This window comes from Hemitrygon akajei, chromosome 5, assembly GCF_048418815.1.
Source record: "Hemitrygon akajei chromosome 5, sHemAka1.3, whole genome shotgun sequence".
Taxonomy (NCBI): Eukaryota; Metazoa; Chordata; class Chondrichthyes; order Myliobatiformes; family Dasyatidae; genus Hemitrygon; species Hemitrygon akajei.
In genome coordinates this window covers 112,805,541-112,822,742 of record NC_133128.1, presented here as the reverse complement: position 1 = coordinate 112,822,742, position 17,202 = coordinate 112,805,541, and the positions used below count along the sequence as shown (strand labels likewise).

At 40.7% G+C, this 17,202-nt stretch overlaps 1 protein-coding gene across 1 annotated transcript in view; it reads left to right on the top strand.

Moving 5' to 3' along the window:
- cfap65 (cilia and flagella associated protein 65) overlaps positions 1-17,202 on the top strand; it is a 204,576-nt gene that overhangs the window by 180,952 nt on the left and 6,422 nt on the right. Inside the window, exons 27-32 of the mRNA XM_073046190.1 lie at positions 2,114-2,188; positions 6,180-6,373; positions 10,429-10,581; positions 11,096-11,449; positions 13,799-13,933; positions 14,556-14,618. Of these exons, the coding sequence (XP_072902291.1) occupies positions 2,114-2,188; positions 6,180-6,373; positions 10,429-10,581; positions 11,096-11,449; positions 13,799-13,933; positions 14,556-14,618 (974 nt within the window). The remainder of the gene's footprint in view (positions 1-2,113; positions 2,189-6,179; positions 6,374-10,428; positions 10,582-11,095; positions 11,450-13,798; positions 13,934-14,555; positions 14,619-17,202) is intronic.

Sequence of the window (17,202 nt, the reverse complement as noted above, 5' to 3'; positions counted from 1 at the left end):
TACTGTGTGCCTGAACCCCTTCCTTTCCTAGTTTAAAGATATTGAGATGAGAAAGGTGTTTTTAAAGAAGCCTTGTTGAGTTATTGCAGTGCATTTTGTACCTTGTCCACTATGCAGCCTTAGTGCACCTGAAAGTGAATGTTAACTTTAGCACCAGACTTGGATTGTGGATGGTGGAACAGACTATTATGAGGCTGGGTTCTACTGAGGACTAAATCTTATTGGCAATAGATTCTCGACAGCATTTATCAGACATCTGGAACTAAATTAGTTGAAATTTCCTTGAACAAACTATTGGAAAGGAACCTGTCATAAATCTGGTACTGTTATTCATTGATTCTACTCTCCTTGGTATTCCCAGTCATGATAATCCATAGTACCATCTTTATGGGAAGATGTAAAAGTCATATACACAGCATATGATTTGCAGTAAAGAAATCAAACCATGCACTAATAATAAACATGAGATTCTGCTGATCCAGAGTAACACACACAAAATGCTAGAAGAACTCTGCAGGTTAGCAATGGAGGGGAATAAACAGTCGATATTTGAGGCCAAGACCCAAGTCCTGATGAAGAGCCTCAGGCTGAATTGGCTTTATTCTCCTCCACAAATGCTTCCTGACCCGCTGAGTTCCTGTGGCATTTTGTGTGTGTTATCAAGGATGGCATTGTTTCTGCAGTCAGTACCAATTAAAAATAAATAGTCCTCCACTCCTACCTTAGCGTGTTCCACAAAGGAGGAAAGACAAGGAGGCAGGGTTTGGATGATAAGAGTGGTTTTCAACTTAGGCAAAAAGAAAAAGGGTATGTGTGTAAGGTTTAGGAAGCAAGTTGGACAAGACTCTTGAGGAATGGTGTTGAATCTATTGAATTCTTTGTCACAGAAGGCTGTGGAGACCAAGTCAGTAGATATATTTAAAATAGAGATTGATGGGCTCTTGATCAGTAAGTGTGTCAAGGTTACAGGGAGAAGGCAGGAGAATGGGGTGGAGAGGGATAATAAATCAGTCGTGATGGAGTGGCAGAGCAGATTCAATGGGCCAAATGGACAAACTCTGCTCCTATATCTTATGGTCTTATGTAAAAATCAGGGTACGATTTATTGAAGAGTGGTCTGTTCACTAAGAATCAAAGACAGCATTGTTTCTGCAGTCAATACAACTAAATAAACCTCCATGCCTAACATTAAGGAGGAAGGACTAATAAGCAGGTTAATGGAATCTTGGATGATGACAGTACTTGTCAACTTAGTCAAAAAGAAAAAGAAAGTGTGCATAAGTTTTAGGAAGCTAAATTGGACAAGGCTGATGAGGAATATAGAGATAGCATTGTGGTCTTAAGGGTCTGTTCCTGCTCTGTCATCTGTGTTTACTGTGTGCTAATTGGCTGCTCTGTTGGTGTGACATGATAGGTTCCCTCTTTGACCTGGAATAGAATTCAGAAGAACTATCTCCTCATGCTTTTTACAAAACAACTTTAAGCAGCATCAGTTTTTGATAGGGTGGGTCCACAGAGGGATTGCACTCTCACCTATAAATCAGGAAGTTGTGGCTTAAACCCAGCAAAAAAATCTCAGCTGATATTGCACTGCTGTGCTGGGATTGCTACACTGTGAAAGTGCCATCTTTAAGAAAAAATATTAAAGCAAGGTCCAGGGAAAGATGGATATTAAGATCCCATGAAATAGTTTGAATGAATTATGAGTATTTAACCCTGGTATCATTCATATTATTTTTATTTTGAGAAGCAGTACAGTAACATGTTTTTCTGTCTCAATGAGCCAATGTCATTCAATTACACTCCTGTGACTAATTAACCTACTAACCCATACATCTTTGGAATGTGGGAGTAAATCAGAACACCCAGAGGGAACCTATGGAATCACAGGGAGAATGTACAAACTCGTTACAGACAACAGTAGAATTGAACATGGGTTAATAATAGTGTTAAGCTAACTGCTATGCCACCGAGCTGCCCAATACAATTTTTTTCTTTGTTCAACATTTCTAAAATAGATTATGTAATTGAAGCATTTATTTAAAATGGGAACTTTTGAATAGCCATTTTCAAATGCGTAAAATCATTTTCATTCTTTTCTGTTTTCTGAAAGTGTTGCAGAGACCTTCAAGGAACTTGTTCTCAGAGGATACACAAAGGTACAGATGCTAAGATTATGAAGTACAAGGTGAGTAACAAGGACCGAGGCACAACCTGGGATAATGGAGATAAAAGCAAAGGTGTATGTAACAAGGAAATGTTCACTGATATAAAAAGTTTGGATTCATGAAGCTCTGGTTAGACCACACTTGGAATATTGTGTTCTGTTCTGATTGCCTCATAATCAGAATGGATAAGACCATAAGGTATAGCAGTAGAATTAAGTCATTCAGCCCATTAAATCTGCTCCACCATTTGATCATATCTAATTTAATTTCTCTCTCAACCTCCTCCTTCTGCCTCTTTGGACACCCTTATTAATCAAGAACCTATCAACCTCTGCTTTAGATTTACCCAGTGTCTTGGCTTCCACAGATTCATCACCCTCTGACTCAAGAAATTCCTCCTCAGCTTTGTTCTAAAGGGATGACCTTCTATTCTGAGGTTGTGCCTAGACTCTCCCACTATAGGAAACATCCCTTCCATGTTCATACTATTTACGGTACGCCTTTCAATATTCAGTAGGTTTCAATGATACAGAATCTCCCCTAACCCATTCTTCTAAACTCTAGCAAGAACAGGCTCAGCACCACTAAATACTCCTCATATATTAAACCTTTCATTAACAAGATCATTCTCATGAACTTCCCCTGGACCCTCTCCAATGGCAGAACATAATACTTTCTTAGTAGAAGCTTTAGAGATGGTGCAGAGAAGATTTATCAGGATGCTGCCAGTATTCGAGAACATGTCTTATGAGTAAATGTTCAGTGATCTAAATCTCTTTGGAGCAACAGGAGAAGAGAGGTGATTTGATAGAAGTGTATAATATTAAAAGAAGCGTAGAAAAGGCAGATAACCAGCACCTTTGCTAGGATTTCTGTGGCCAATACCAGAGGCCGTTTATTTAAGGTGAGTGGAGGAAAGTTTAGGAGAAATGACAGAGATATTTTGCACAGAGAGTGGTAAGTGCCTGGAACGTGCTGCTGGGGTTGGTGGTTGAAGCTGTAAAATAGGGACATGTAAGAGACTCTTAGATAGGTACACGAATGTAAGAAAACAGAGTTTATGAGCTGAGTAGGAGGGAAAGGTTAGATTGATTGTTGAATAGGTTTATTTTGATCAGTACAATGTTGTGGTCCGAGGGGCCCATACTGTGCTGTGCTATTCTGTTGTTATCTATGTTTTCTATAATTAGATATGGTTGTTGACTAAATTGTGATTTAAATTGTCTGACAAGCAAATTTAATTTACCATTTTGTGTGAGGTATATATGAACATACAAAATAGGAGCACGAATAGGTCACTTGCATTTAATCTTAATTTTTTATTCAGTAAAACCACAATTGATCTGATCGTAATCTCAGCTCTGCATTTTCATCTATAGCTGATAATCATTTACTCTTACACAGAACTGTACAGCACAGGAAAAGGCTCTTCAGCCAATAATGTTGTGCTGATCTAATTAATGGGCAACCTAACTAATCCTCTACCTACACAATGTCCATATTCTTTCATTTTCCTCACATTCATGTGTCTGTCTAAACATCTCTTAAAATTTACTCTCCCCCCACCCCAGGCAGTGCATTCCAGGCACCCACCAATTCTCTATGTAAAAAAACTTGCCCCTCACAATTCCTTTGAAATTACTCCCTTTCACCTTAAAGGTATTAAACATTTCAACCCTGGGAAAAAGATACTGTCTGTCTTCTCTATCTGTGCCTCTCATAATCTTATAAATCTCTATCACAGGGGCTCCCAACCTTTTTTGTGCCATGGACACCTACCATTAGTCAAAGAATTGGTAGACACCAGCGTGGGAACTCCTATTCTATCAGATCTCCCTTCAGCTTCCACCATTTCAGAGAAAACAACCCAAATTTGTTTAACCTCTTGTTATAACCCATGACATTTAATCCAGGCAGCATCCTGGTAAACCTCTTCTGCACCTCTCTAAGTCCTCAACATCCTTCCTCTAATGGGACAATCAGAACTGTATACAATATTCCAGATGCGGCCCAACTACAGTTTTTTAAAGCTGCAACATTACTTCTTCACTTTTGAATTCAGTGCCTCCACTAGTAAGGGTAAGCATGCCATATGCCTTCTTAACCACCCTGTCTAACTGCATAGCCACGTTAAGAGAGCTATGAATTTGGACTCCATGATCCCTCTGCTCATCAACAATGTTAAGGTTCTTGTACTGCCTCTTACTAACACTATATTTAACTTTATCTGATTCCAGCATCCTTTGAAGAAGACAGTCCAAAAGACGTTACAATATAAACTGATTCATTACATATAGGCAGTGGGGATCTGGGGATGAAGCTCACTTCATTTGCCAAAATATCTTGTGTGAAATCAATTTCAATTTTTATTTTGGTTCCACTCTCTAACAAATATGTGAATGTGATATAGGACTTCAACTCATCAGTTGAAGAGCCTGCAGAATTGAATTCATCAGAGATTGATACCAGGCCAGGTGTAAAACCTGTTGTTAGCATCATATGTCTTCAAATTGTTCCCATTTTCTCTGAATCTTCTCAATAGCATTCCAGTTGATTACACACGTTAGTCAGTCCATAATTCAGCACAAGTCAGCAGTCTCCTAATTTACAGAACAGGCAGTTTCTGGGAGATGGAAATGTCTGTTTGGAAATGGATTAGAATTGAAATTATTTTTTTTAAAACTTTCACATGTACCATGATACAATGAAACTTGGCTTGCATACGGTTCATACAGATCAGATCATTACACGATGCATTGAGGTAGAATAAGGTAAACAATAGACACGAGATTCTGCAGTTTCTGGGAATCTTGAGCAACACACAAAATTCTGGAGGGTCTCAGCAAGTCAGCAGCATCTATAAGAGAGGAATAGGTTGTTGACTTCTCGGGAATAACAATGCAGTTACAGGGAAAGTACAGTGCAGGTAAACAAGAAAGTGCAAGGTCATATCAAGGTAGATTGTGAGGTCGAGGGTCCAACTTATTGTACTAGGGAACAATTTATTAGTCTTATAATAGCAGAGTAGAAGCTGACATTGAACCTGGTGTTAGTTTCTTTCAGGTTTTTGCAACTTCTGCCCATTGAAAGGGGAAAGAAGAGAGGATGTCTGGGACATGTAGGGGCTTTGATTATGCTGACTGCTTTCCTGAGGCAATGGGAAGTGCAGACACAGGCCATGGAGGGGATGCTGGTTAGATTCTAATAGGCTAGAATATAAAAGCAAGGATGCTATGCTGAGACTTCGTAAAGCATTGGTCAGACTGCACGTGAAGTATTGTGAGCAGTTTTGTGTCCTGTATCTAAGAAAGGATATGCTGGCATTAGAGAGGGTTCAGAGGAGATTCATGAGAATGATCCTGGGAATGAAAGGGTTAATATATGAGGAATGTTTGATGGCTCTGGGCCTGTACTTGATGGAGTTTAGTAGAATAAAAGGGATCTCATTGAAACCAATCAAATATTGAAAGGCCTAGATAGAATGGACATGGAGAGGATGTTTCCAATACAGGGGAAATCTAGGACCAGAGGTAACAGCCTCAGAATACAAGGACACCCCTTTAGAACAGAGATGAGAAAGAATTCCTTTAGCATGAGGCTGGTGAATCTGTGGAATTCATTGTATATATTTAAAGTGGAGGTTGATAGATTTTTGATTAGTAAGAGTGTCAAAGGTTATGGGAAGGCAGGAGAATGTTGTTTACAGGGATAATCAATCAGTCATGATTGAATGGTGTAACAGTCCTGATGGGCCAACTGCCCTAATTCTGCTCCTATATTTTGTGATCTTATGAATTAGGTTTATGAGATTGAATGATTGAATATTATATTGCATTTTTGTGAAAAGGTGAAATAAACCTTTGCTACAAAACTTATGGGATGCTTGTTGCTAAATTAAAAATAATTTGGGAAAGCCATCTTTCAACTTCTGGTATCAAGGTTTGCTAAATAATTAACATTACCATAAAATACAATAGTCATAAATGCTGAAACTTCACTATCTCTGCACAGACCCTCCCTCCAATTAAGGAGCCCACAGAAACATGGGAAGGTCGAAATGCAGAAAAGCAACCGCCTGGATTGTGGGAGAAACCCAAACCGCCTAAACCCTTCCTGCTTCACCTGGGAGTCACTGCCAGAGCTCACTCCATGGAGGAATTCCAAAAGAATTTCCTGTCCGATGTTCCTAAACACTACATCATGCGGTAGGACATCTCTGATTTGTCCTGGGGCAACAGCATTCATGTGATGTCGCTAACTTTGATTGGATCTGTTTCTGAAGGTTTCATTACAGCAGCCTTCTGTCACCATGTGTCAAATCAGAATAACCCCAAAATTAGTATATTCTCATGGCACACTCTTCCAAAGGGACTGTTGGGAAACAAACAATCTTTTTGGTAGGGTGACGAGATGAAATTTGTCTCTGAGCATGCTTTTGTCATTTCCAATGAATTTTAACACAGAGCTCAAATATTCAAAGAAAATTGAAGTAATCCCCATGATTTTTCAAAATAGACCAGAAATTTTTCTCCTAAATTTTGCTCAGAGAATAATCATAAATTCCTTGAAACTTTGGCTCATAGCCTGAAGTATTTATTTGTCACATATACATTGAAACACCAAAGCCTACAGTGAAATGTATCATTTCTGTCAAATCAAATCAGCGAGAAATGTGCTGGAAAGCCCACAAGTTTCACCATGTTTCCAGCACCAACATAGCCAATAACTTACTTGTATGTCTTTGGATTGTGGAAGAAAAGCACACAGAGGAAACCAACATGGTTACGGGGAAAACATACAAACTCCTTACAGACAGTGGCAGGAATTGAAACCTGACTGGTTATAGCAGGCACTGTAAAGTAATGTGCTAATCTCTACACTATCCTAGTGACACTGGAAGGATTACTTAAGAAAAGAGAATCAAGAAGGATGGGGCTGTACTCTCTGGGGCTTAAAGGAGTAAGGGGGTGATCTTAATAAGAGAAAATTCTTATGGGGTAGATACTGAGAGTTGTTTCTCCCCAAATGTCTGTGGATGCCCAGCTGGTGATTTTATTGAAGGCTTGAAAGCAGCCACCTAGGTAGACAAGGAGGTGAAAAAGGCATTTAGTGCACTGGACTTCATCAGTCAGGGCACTAAGTTTAGGAGTTGCGGCATTATGTTGCATTGAAGAGACCAAACTCAGAGGTCTGTGTAAAGATTTTTGTCAGCCTGATATCGGTCACATGTGAAACTGGAAAGAATGCAGAAATAATTTACAAGGATGTTGCAAGGACTAGAGGGCCTGAATTATAGGGAGAGGCTGGCCAGGCAAGATTTTTATTCCTCGGAACGGTGGAGAATGAGGGGTGACTTTATAGAAAGGTTAAACATGAGAGGCGTACATATGGATGATTACAACAGTCTTTTCCCTAGTCTAGGGGAGTTTAGAACAAGGGGGCATATATTTATGGTGAGAGGGGTAAGATTTAAAGGGAACCTGGGAGATAACTTTTTCACACAGAGGGTAGTGAGTATATGGAATGAGCAGCCAGAAGAAGGTACAATAGTATTGTTTAAGAAGCACTGGCAGAGATACATTGAAGGATGGGGCCTAAGGGGATATGTGCTGACTACAGGAAATGATGATGAGTTTGGTGTATAATTGGTGTGAATTTAAGGTGTGGGAAACAAGTAAGGAAGTTATGGAACCTATGACAATTAAAGAGGTGGAAGTACTGACGCTCTTAAGAAATTTAAAAGTGGATAAATCTCCGGGTCCTGACCGGATATTCCCCAGGACCTTGAGGGAAGTTTGTGTAGAGATAGCAGGAGCTCTGACGGAGATCTTTCAGATGTCATTAGAAATGGGGATTGTGCCGGAGGATTGGCGTATTGCTCATGTGGTTCCATTGTTTAAAAAGGGTTCTAGAAGTAAGCCTGGCAATTATAGACCTGTCAGTTTGACATCAGTCGTGGGTAAATTAATGGAAAGTATTCTTAGAAATAGTATTTATAATTATCTGGATAGACAGGATCTGATTAGGAGTAGCCAGCATGGATTTGTGCGTGGAAGGTCATGTTTGACAAACCTTATTGAATTTTTTGAAGTAGTTACGAGGAATGTTGACGAGGGTAAGGCAGTGGATGTAGTCTATATGGACTTCAGCAAGGCCTTTGACAAAGTTCCACATGGAAAGTTAGTTAAGAAGGTTCAGTCGTTAGGTATTAATGCTGGAGTAATAAAATGGATTCAACAGTGGCTAGATGGGAGATGCCAGAGAGTAGTGGTGGATAATTGTTTATCGGGATGGAGACCGGTGACTAGCGGGGTGCCTCAGGGATCTGTTTTGGGCCCAATGTTGTTTGTAATATACATAAATGATCTGGATGATGGGGTGGTAAATTGGATTAGTAAGTATGCTGATGATACTAAGGTAGGAGGTGTTGTGGATAATGAGGTGGGTTTTCAAAGCTTGCAGGGAGATTTATGCCGGTTAGAAGAATGGGCTGAACGTTGGCAGATGGAGTTTAATGCTGAGAAGTGTGAGGTTCTACATTTTGGCAGGAATAATCCAAATAGAACATACAGGGTAAATGGTAGGGCATTGAGGAATGCAGTGGAACAAAGAGATCTAGGAATAACAGTGCATAGTTCCCTGAAGGTGGAGTCTCATGTAGATAGGGTGGTGAAGAAGGCTTTTGGAACGCTGGCCTTTATAAATCAGAGCATTGAGTACAGAAGTTGGGATGTAATGTTAAAATTGTACAAGGCATTGGTAAGGCCAAATTTGGAATATTGTGTACAGTTCTGGTCACCGAATTATAGGAAAGATATCAATAAATTAGAGAGAGTGCAGAGACGATTTACTAGGATGTTACCTGGGTTTCAGCACTTAAGTTACAGAGAAAGGTTGAACAAGTTAGGTCTCTATTCATTGGAGCGTAGAAGGTTGAGGGGGGATTTGATCGAGGTATTTAAAATGTTGAGAGGGATAGATAGAGTTGACGTGAATAGGCTGTTTCCATTGAGAGTAGGGGAGATTCAAACGAGAGGACATGATTTGAGAGTTAGGGGGCAAAAGTTTAAGGGAAACACGAGGGGGTATTTCTTTACTCAGAGAGTGATAGCTGTGTGGAATGAGCTTCCTGTAGAAGTAGTAGAGACCAGTTCAGTTGTGTCATTTAAGGTAAAATTGGATAGGTATATGGACAGGAAAGGAGTGGAGGGTTATGGGCTGAGTGCGGGTAGGTGGGACTAGGTGAGATTAAGAGTTCGGCACGGACTAGGAGGGCCGGAATGGCCTGTTTCCGTGCTGTGATTGTTATATGGTTATATGGTTATATGCTGAGCACTGTGGCCTACATGCACTGGTTGGCTCAATGGGCTGTATCCATGCAGTATTGTTCAATTACTCTATGCATTCTAGTAATCAGAAGATAATGGGGATGGAATTGAAAAATTGATGGAAGATTGGTACAGGAGCTTCAGGCCTATGACTGCTAGACTGGATAACAGTTTCTTCCCTCAGGCTGTGAGACTAATGAGTACTCTGTCACCACCGAGGTCTCATCTCTAGGACAGTGAGCAGTATAACAGTATACTGTTTACTATACTGTTTGCAGTGTACCTGTGCTGTGCACTTCACATGCATGTTGAATTATATTTTATTAATTTATTTGTGGTAATATTTTGTTTTATGTACTGTGGGTGTGCTGTGGTCTGGAGGAATGTTGTTTCATTTGGTTATTATAAGTGTACAGTCAGATGACAATAAATTTAAACGTGAATTTGAATGGTGGAACAGGATTAAGGGATTATACAAATCTCTCCTGTTTCTGCTTCTTAGGTTCTATGTAACATACTGTAGTACTTAAGTTTCAAAGTTCAAAGTAAATTTATTGTCAAAAGTACGTATATGTGGAAAACCATCTTCTCCTGGGGATTTATTACTCTGAAGTGATCCTAAAGCTTCTTCAACCTCTTTTAATGTAAATGGCATATCTAGTCCTTTCTGTTCTTCCAAATTTAATTTTGGAAGAGTTATTTGTGATAAAAATTTGTCTATCTCAGCAATCTCATTTTGTGATTCTGATTGATATAATTTGGAGTAAAATTTTTTAAAAGTTTCATTTATTTCTAAAGGTTTATAAGTAATCTTATTTGCACTTGTTCTAATTGCATTTATTGTTTTAGAAGCCTGTTCTGTTTTCATTCACTCACGAAGTTCTGGGTAAAAGGAAATGTTCTTTTTTGCTCACTTCATTCTTTGTTGGCAGAAACCTCATTTCAAAGCCACTCTCAGCCATTTCACAAGTTGGAAGCAGTGGGAGATCTTGGGGCAAGTGGACGAACATCAACACTGACTCACTGAGTTCAGCTTCAAAAGAAGACCTGAGACTTACAACCGACCTGATCACAACAGTTCTGAGGTAAATGTGAACCCCCTTATCACTCAGGCTTTGAGCTGAACTTTCCATTTATTTTCATAGATCCATACAATCCCATAGCACAGAAAGAGACATTCTGAGTCCTTCTTTGTAGAAGTTCCGTCTTTAACAAGTCGTATTTGTGTGAGACCAAAAGACATAGGAGCAGAATTAAGCCCTTCAGCCCATTGAGTCTGCTCTGCCATTCCAACAAGGCTGATTTATTATCCCTCTTAAACCCATTCTGCTGCTTTCTCTCCACAACTACGATATTCTTACTAGTCAAGAATCTATCAGCCTCTGCTTTAAATATGCCCTCTGGCTAAAGAGCTATCCTACATTGTAGAATGACACAGTGAGAAAAAGACATTGTGTAGGCAGAAAGGGCCAGTTTAGTAAGGCATTTAATTGCTTGTTTAATTAGTTCAGCACAACATGGTGGAGGTGAAGGGCCTGTTCCTGAGCTGTACTGTTCTATTTTATATTTAAGGCTGACAGCTTTTTGGTTTTATTGAAGGTGTCTGTTAGAAGATGTCTTCTTTCAACATCTGCTGGTTGCTCAGACTGCTGAACCCATCCCATACTTTGCACAGTTCTGGAGTGAGGAAGGTGAAGAGTTGGCCATAAAGAAAAGCAAGATAACAGGGGCAGAGACTTTGAGTGCTGAGGGTGAAAAAGAACAGGACAAAACCCAGCAGATGGAAGCTGAAGGAGAATTAAGCGTGAGGGGTCCTGAGAGTCCAAATGTCAAGCAGACCACAGGTCAGGCCTGTGTTCAGATGGATGAGAAATGGCTCACAGAAGAAGGACGAGAGTCACTAAATGCCATTCGCATCGAAGAGCAGCTTGCACGAAGGCAGAACCTCAAAAGGTAAGCAATCAGAAACAAGCAAGCATTGTGGACTGAAGGGCCAGTTTCTGTGCTGTGCTATTCTCTGCAATCACTTCATACGTATCAACCAGTCTCATTGGAGGTGGAGAGGGTCAATAAATTTAAGTTCATTGGCATTACCGTATCAGGGGATCTGTCTTGGGACCAACACGTACAGTAAGTGGCATCACAAAGAAGCCATGATAATTCTTCTATGTTCTGAGAAGTTTGTGTAGATCTGACATGTCATCAAATCTTTGACAATTTCTGTGGAAGTACAGTGTAGAGTATCATAACCAGGGGGATAGAAACACCAATGCCCAGGAACAGAAAAGCCTTCAGAAAGTGTTATATATAGCCCAGTCCATCACAGGAGAAGCCCTCCCACCATTGAGTACATTTACATGGAGCATTAACACAAGAAAATAGCATCAATCATTAAGGACTACCACCATCCAGGCAATGCCACCTTCTTGATATTACCATCGGGAATGAGGTCCCACACCACCAGGTTCAAGAACAGTTATTACTGTAGACTCACTTTCAAGGACTCTAGAACTCATGTTCTCAGTACAGTATTTTTTTTTATTTACATAATTTGTCTTTTGCATATTGGTTGTTTGACAGTTAGTGTTTATGCACAGTTTTCCATAAATTCTATTACATTTCTTTATTTTCCTAAAATGCTTGCAAGAAAATTAATATTAAGGTAGTATATGGTAACATATACATATGTTGATAATGTTGATTCTGACTTTTACTTTGATATAAAGCTTCACTGATAACTCGCACAAAATGCTGGAGGATTGGAATTAAAATGATTGGCCACTGAGAAACAAACACGAGGAAATCTGCAGATGCTGGAAATTCAAGCAACACACACACACACAAAAAGATGGTGGAACACAGCAGGCCAGGCAGCATCTATAAGGAGAAGCACTGTCGACATTTCGGGCCAAGACCCTTCGTCAGGAAGGCCCGAAACGTCGACAGTGCTTCTCCTTATAGATGCTGCCTGGCCTGCTGTGTTCTACCAGCATTTTGTGTGTGTGGGCCAATGAGAAATCCTGCTTGTTGCGGATGAAATAAAGGTGCTCAACAGAGCCAATTTTAATTCCAATCTCCATTCTCATTTTGACATGTCGATCCATGGACTCCTCTACTGACATGATGAGGCCAGACTCAGGCTGGAAGAGCAGCACCTCATATTCCATCTTTGTAGCTTCCAACCTAACAGCACGAACATCTATTTCACCAGCTTCTGGTAATTTCTCCCCCTCCACCCTTTACCATTATCCATTGTGGCTCCCCTCTTACCCCTTCTCTTCTCCTCACCTGCCTATCACCTCCCTTGGTGCACCATCCTCCTGCCCTTTCTCCAATCAAAGTTATTCTTCTTCAGCCCTTTACCTTTACCACCTATCACGTCGCAGCTTCTCACTTCATCCCTCCTTCTCCACCCACCTACCTTTCCCCTCACATGGCTTTACCTCTCACCTTTGAGCTTGTACTCCTTCCCCTTCCCACATCTTCTTATTCCGGTTTCTTCCCCCTTCCTTTCCACTCTTGATGAAGGGTCTTAGATTAAAACATCAACTCTTCATTCCTTTCCCTAACTACTGTCTGACCTGCTGAGTTCCTGTAGTATTTTGTGTGTGTTTACTCTAGATTTCCAGAATCTTCAGAATCCATTGTGTTTAAGCTTCACTGGTACTGGACAGTCCTTTCTTAACGCTGTAACCTTTGTCGTTTTTGCAATGTATAGTCAGTACAAGATGTTGATGAGGCTACATTTGGAATATTTTGCTTCAAGTTGCTAAGTGTGAACATCACTAATAATGTTTCCTGGTCCAACCACATTGAAGTCATGACCAAGAAAGTTCATCAACACCTCTACTTCCTCAGGAGGCTAATGAAATTTGTCATGTTCCCATCAACCCTTACCAGTTTTTCTTGATGCAACATAGAAAGCTTCTGCCTGGATGCATTATGGATTGGTACAGAAATGTGTTCCAGGATTTTAACCCAGTGACAATAAAGGAACACTGATTTCTCATTAGTATACTGACTTGGAGGGGAACCTGCAAGTGGTGTTTCCATGTTACTGTGCCCTTGTCCTTCAAGGTGCGAGGTGCTGGTGAGTCACCGGAGTGTGTCCTGTAGATTTTACAACCTGCAGCCAGAATGTGTCTTAAACATTGTGTTCAAAAGGTTAGTGTGACGTTCTACGGAGAATGACCGAGCATGATTTTCTGACTGTGTAGATTCATTATATCAGACGCAGACCGATTGCATACTTTATTTTGGTGTGAGGTAAACTTGCTCTTCTTTGTCTCCATCACTTCCCAGACTGCCCGAGTTCTGTGACCTCTTGGAGCTGATTCTGGAGAACACGCTACAGAATATAGTGATTGAAGCCAATCGGGGAGAGGTGGTTCTGACATCTCGACCCAGGGTGATCGCTCTGCCTCCCCTGGTCTCCAGGTAGCACCCTGAGAAGTGGGAAAAGTAGATCTGGAGAAATTGTTTATTGTCAGGGCAGGTGTTCACTCCAGATGATTTATAACATATTGTGTAAAGGTTAGCCGTATTTGTTACATGTACATGGAAACATACAGTGAAAATGCTTCATTTGTGTCAATGACTAACATTGTCTGAGGAATTGCTGGGGGCTGCCCGTAAGTGTCGTCATACTTCTGACACCAACATAGTATGCCCAGAACTTACTTATCCTAACATAAGTGTCTTTGGAATGTTGGGGAAACCAGAGAACCCAGAGGCAACCCATGAAGTCATGGGGAGAACATACAAACTCTTTACAGACAGTGGCAGGAATTGAACCCCAATCAGGGATCGCTGCTGCTATAAAGCTTGCACTCATCACTATACCTCTGTGTCGCCCACTGAGTAGGTTAAATGGTCATCAAATGGTCAGCCAGTAGTGTGCTGAGCTATTCTACATTATATGTTTATGTACTCCTTTCCTATAGCCCAACATTTCTTTCTGTCCATGTATCTGTTTAGTCAATAAAGAGAATATGAGAAGAGTTATCTGAGATTTTATGTAAGGAACTTCACAGTAATCCCTAGTTTTATTTGAATTCAGAACGTCTTTGAGTGTACAAGAGATTTCAACAAGTAAAGAAGAACTGGATTGCAGCTTATTCAAGTAAGTGAAGTTACTTCGTAAATACCCAATCTTACACAAAATGCATAATTTATATTAATGAGAGCCAGGAAACATTTGACAATCATACCTGTGCTATGCTGGCTCTTTAGAAGAAGGTACCTAGCCTAATCCCAGACACCAGAGACTGCGGATGTTGGAACATAAAGCACAAGTAATCTGCAGCAAGAGCTCATTGGGTCGACCAGCTTCTGGGGAGGGGGTGGTTGTGGTGGGGTAAAAGAATCCTGACCATTTTAGGTCAAAAACCTGTGTCGGGACTGAGAGTGGAGAGGGGGACACATACAGAATGTAGGAGGAACTCAGAAGGTCAGGCAGCACCTTTGGAGGGAAATAAACAGTCAACGATTTAGGCTGAGCCACTTAATCATGACTACTGCAATTAATATCATAGTTCCTGTACCCCACATTGCTTGTTTCTACCTGTTTCTCCAGCTTTCAGATTCAGATTTATTTATTGTATGTGAATTGAAACATACAGTGGAATGTGTCTTTTGCATTAAGAACCAACACACCCAAGGATATGCTGGGGGCAGCTTGTAAGTGTAGCATTATGTGTGTGTTGCTCTAGATTTACAGCATCTGCAGAGGCTCTTGCATCTCTGAATGGAGAGGGGAATAGCCAGTGTAAAGAAAAGGAGGGGACAGGGACTGGAGATAACTGGTGGACTGACAGAGGGGGATGTTATTGGATGTTGGGCAGATTGAGCCAGGTAGAGAACAGGGGAGGGGTGAAGTTCGAAGACATTATAAATGGAGGCAGACAAAAAAGAGGAAAATGTTAGATGGAGGGCAGGGTAGTTTTGAGGAAGCAGGGGGCCTGCAGAAGAACTCAGATAGATTAGGAGAAGGGCAAAGAAATAGCAGATTGAATACAGTATAGAGAAAGTGTATGGCCATACACTTTAATAGAAGGAATAAAGGCATAGATTATTTTCTAAATGGGGAATAAATTCAGAAGTCAGAAATGCAGAGGGACTTTGGAGTCCTCATGCAGGATTCCCTAAAGGTTAACTTGCAGGCTGAGTTGGTAAGGAAGGCAAATGCAATGTTGGCTTAATTTCAGAGGATTAGAGTACAAAAGCAAGGATATAATGCTGAGGCTTTATAAAGCATTGGTCAGACTGCACTTGGAGTATTGTGAGTAGTTTTGAGTCACTTATCTAAGTAAGGATGTGCTGGCATTGGAGTGGGTCCAAAGGAGGTCCTGAGAATGATACTGGGAATGAAAGGGTTAATGTGTTTGATGGCTCTAGTCCTGTACTTGAGTTTAGAAGAATAAAGGGAGACCTTATTGAAACCTGTTGAATATTGAAAAGCCCACATAGAGTGGATGTGTAGAGGATGTTTCGTAGTGTGCGGTGTCTAGGACCAGAGAGTACAACCCTAGAATACAAGGACATCCCTTTAGAACAGGGACGAGAAGGAATTTCTTTAGCCAGAGGGTGCTGAATCTGTAGAATTCATTGTCACAGACAGCTGTGGAGGTAAAGTCATTAGGTATATTTAAAGGGTGAGGTGATAGGCTTTTGATTAGTAAGAACATGAAAGGCTACAGAGAGAAGGCAGGAGAGGTCGGTTGATAAGGATGATAAGATGGAATGTTGGAGCAGACGATGGATTGAATGCTCTTATTCTGCTCCTATGTTTTATGGTCTTATGGTCTATGGGAGGTTGAATGTGATGGCAATTGCTGGGGAGAGATGAGTAGGAACACATCAAAGGATACCAGTCCAGCAGTCTAATAAGGAAGGAAGGCGGGATTGGTTTCCATGGCTGCAGAAGGAACCAGGAGCTGATATGGGAGAGGGAGGAGAGGCGGTGTGTGAAATGAATGAGTAGTGGATGGAATCTTAAGGTGGGAGGAGTTTTATTATTGTGTCTGAGATCAATCCACTGCTACTGCTAAATACTCCCTCTCTGATCTCTGATGTTTTGCAAGTTGCTAACAATGATTTATTTTTTCTCTTCAGATCCTGTCTTTACTCAGCAGATTTAACTCAGCATTCCACAAGTAATTTGATTTATCTGCAAGATTTCAATTCACGAAGATCTGTTTAGTTTCAGATTCAGAGGTGACACAGTAGAGTAACAATTAGCATAAAACTATTACAGCACTACTGTAAGATTGAGGTTACATCTGCCACTGTCTCCGAGGAGTTATATGTTCTCCCTGTGGCTGCGTGGGTTTCCTCTAGGTGCTCTGGTTTCTTCCCATATTCCAAAGATGTACGACTAGGGTTGGTGTGTTGTGGCCATGCTGTGTTGGCATTGGAAACGTGGCAACACTTGAGGGGAGATTTGTTGCAAACGACACATTTCGTTGCACATTTTGGTGTACATGTGACAAATAAAGCTAAGATCTTGAATTTGAAATTAAACACAGATTCAGATTCAACTTATTTATCACACGTACCGTACATTGAAGCATACAGTGAAATGCGTCATCTGTATTGATAACCAACTCACCCAAAGATATGCTAGGAGCAAGTGTCGCAAACGTTCTGGCACCAACGTTGCATGCCCACTATAGTAAAACAAATCTCTTTTCCCACCCACCCACCCT